Here is a 2857-nt window from a genome sequence, read left to right on the forward strand (position 1 = left end):
AAACATAAGGTGCCACCACTGGGAAAAAAAGCTTGTCACTGGTCACCTCCTGCCTCACCTCTGCACTGAGAGCAGGGTTTGGGGTTTTAACTAGTGGACTGGATAGTGAGGGAGCAGGTGGCCTTTCCACTACTCCATCCCCAAGCCATTTAGAGGCTTAAAGTTACAAATACATACTTAGAATTGTGCCCAGAAACACACCAGCGGCCAGTACAGATCTTTCAGTTCAGGGATGATAGAGTACAATAGGGATCTCCCATGCGATGTCCATGGGCCCCATGGTGCCTATCAATGTTTTTAAAAGAGCACTGGGTGAGTTGGGGTTTTGCACAGCAGTACTTCTGATTGGCGGTACAATTTCTTTAAAAAAAATTGCTTCAGCACCAGCTGCCACCAGAGCACAAAGATTTTCACTGAGTGACTGACAGTACGCTGTGTCTGTAAGCAAGAAACATACTTTTAAACAATATGTACATTTATAAAGGCATCCTGTTAAGCAAAGCTTCTGCCTGAAATGTTGTAGAGTTACTACTAGAGTTATGCATAACCTTACTGTGCTGTTTTGTAGTTGCCTCCACCTCCTTCAGCAACCATTTTGTAATTGATGCTGCCTCTGGCAGCAGCCATTTTGAAGTTGACCCCACCAACCTGTGTTAGCTCAAAAAAGATTCCAGACCCCTGCAATACAGTAATCTAACCACTATGTGATCTCTGTGGTATGTCACATCCTGATGGGGTATTGCTTTGATGGAAGGGAATAGTTTTGCACTAAAATGTTAACATGAATGGGTACAGTGCTATTTTATATATAACATCTTTGAAAACCACTCCAAAACAACAGGAGAAATGGGATATATGTCTCATTCTTGTTTGCTTCAACTGAATGTTTATTTCATGTAACTGATACCCATGAGAGTTGCCCTGAAATGTGCTCATCCAATTACAGAAGATGTGTTTGAACTTCCAAGTTCCATTCCAAGGGAATGGTTTATAATTTAACAGGTTCCATATTTACTTGAAAGGGAGACAACTTTGCATGTAAGACGACCTCTCTAAAGAGGAGGTTATACATAAAAGTAGATGACCCTGAATTTAAAACAACTCCTCCTAAAAGCCTAACAGTATAAGCAAAGTTTTTATTACACAGTAATCAATATACAATAAACAACAGAGGATATAGAGGAACAATATAAACTACCTGTTTCTAAAACGGAGAGAATGCTTAGCAAACTTAATATGGGAATTCACAGGTTCAGTTCAACAATGCTTCCACTGAACTCTATGCAGTTCCTACAAGACTGTGAAACATTCAAAGGAAAATGCTACAGAAGAAATTTCTCATTATCTCTGACAAGATAAGGGTTGCTCTCTAACCATAAAGAGTGCAGACATTTTTATTCAGCTACCTCTATTTTCAAAAAAGTGGGAGACTATGAAGCCACGCTATCCCAATGAAGCTATGATATCCCTGTGTAATGATGGAAAAGGTGACATAATGTCCAAAAATCATATTTGAGATAATTTACTTTTCTATGAATATCATTTTTAAAAACAATTTTGCACTTACCTTGCAGGTTTTCACAACTTTCCTCATCACTGTTATCTTGGCAGTTATTCTGATTGTCACACACAAAACTTTTATCAATGCACAGGCCATTCCTACAGTGAAATCGGGCGGTAGAGCACAACAAAGGATTTGCTGCTGTGAAAACAAAAAGGGGAGATTCTGTTCAAACTTGAGGTTTCACACGCATGGTCATTATCGTCCAAAGGCAGATGTATACAGTTTGCTCTTCAAATTTCATAAAACCATTGTGCTGTTTTCTTAGGATAGCACCTTCACACACTTGGTACTGCTGCCTGGGCAGTGGCACCTGTCAAGGCATCCACTGCTCCATAGGATGGAGAAGTAGCTAATCCATAGCCTTCCAAGTTATTCTTGTCTGCAGGATGCTTAGACAATACTTACATAAACAAGCTGGATTTCTTTCCTTTTTTAAACTATACAATCAAAGAAGCACACTCTGGGATTGCCATCGTTTTCTTCGGGAGTTTCTTCTACATCCTCTTAAATACAAAAGATGATGATTTTTGCCTACCTAATTTTCATCCCATTATCAAATGAGAAAGTGAGAGTAAAGAAGAGGAAAACACAATGAAACTCTAGCCCAGGGGTGTCAAACTCATTTGTCATGAGGTCCAGCTCTGACATGGGACTTTGTAAATGTAAAGCCAGGTAACAGAGATGTAAACTTTATAAAGGACACAGACAAACCCAATTAAATATAATATTTTTTACGTAAAATACAAGCCTGCTTAAAACATCAATACTCTTGCAATATTTTGTTTATTTATCTGATGCCCCTGTGCTGCCTGGAGAGGAGAGCAAACCCTTTCCCCAGCCCGCTCTCATGGTCAATGCTCTGAGCCTTGGATCCAGGGGAAAACATGAAATGGCTGGGCACAACCTCTCTGAAACAGCCCGTGTGACCTCTCTGAAACAAATACCTGCCTCCCTTCCAGCCAAGGCTCTGGCAGCCGGTGCACTGACGAAGACTCAAAGACATGGGGTGCTTGGAATTGGCTAGAAAACACAGGCACCAATGTGCTCATCGCCTCCAGCCACACACAAGGGCCAAAAAGAGGCACTTTTGAGAACCCATGTGGAAGAGGGACCACTAGGCAGGGAAGCAGCCTCTGACTGAAGCCACAAGAGAGGGGGAGGGGACCCCCGCCTGAGTCTCCCTCGGGAAAAGCTCCCACAAAGCTGTTTAATAATAAAACACATGAGGGAGGCAGCAGCGCCAAGATTAAAAGGCATGCACATTGCTGGGTGGAAACGAGACTTCTCTCCTTC

The 2857-nt window shown here is 41.6% G+C and overlaps 1 protein-coding gene across 1 annotated transcript in view; it reads right to left on the minus strand.

Annotated features, from left to right (window-relative positions):
* LDLRAD3 (low density lipoprotein receptor class A domain containing 3) overlaps positions 1–2857 on the minus strand; it is a 219277-nt gene that overhangs the window by 89650 nt on the left and 126770 nt on the right. The window contains exon 4 of the mRNA XM_015422615.1: positions 1568–1702. Coding sequence (XP_015278101.1) covers positions 1568–1702 — 135 coding nt within the window. The remainder of the gene's footprint in view (positions 1–1567; positions 1703–2857) is intronic.

Source organism: Gekko japonicus, unplaced genomic scaffold (genome assembly GCF_001447785.1).
Source record: "Gekko japonicus isolate JY-2015 unplaced genomic scaffold, Gekko_japonicus_V1.1 scaffold1835, whole genome shotgun sequence".
NCBI classification, from domain to species: domain Eukaryota; kingdom Metazoa; phylum Chordata; class Lepidosauria; order Squamata; family Gekkonidae; genus Gekko; species Gekko japonicus.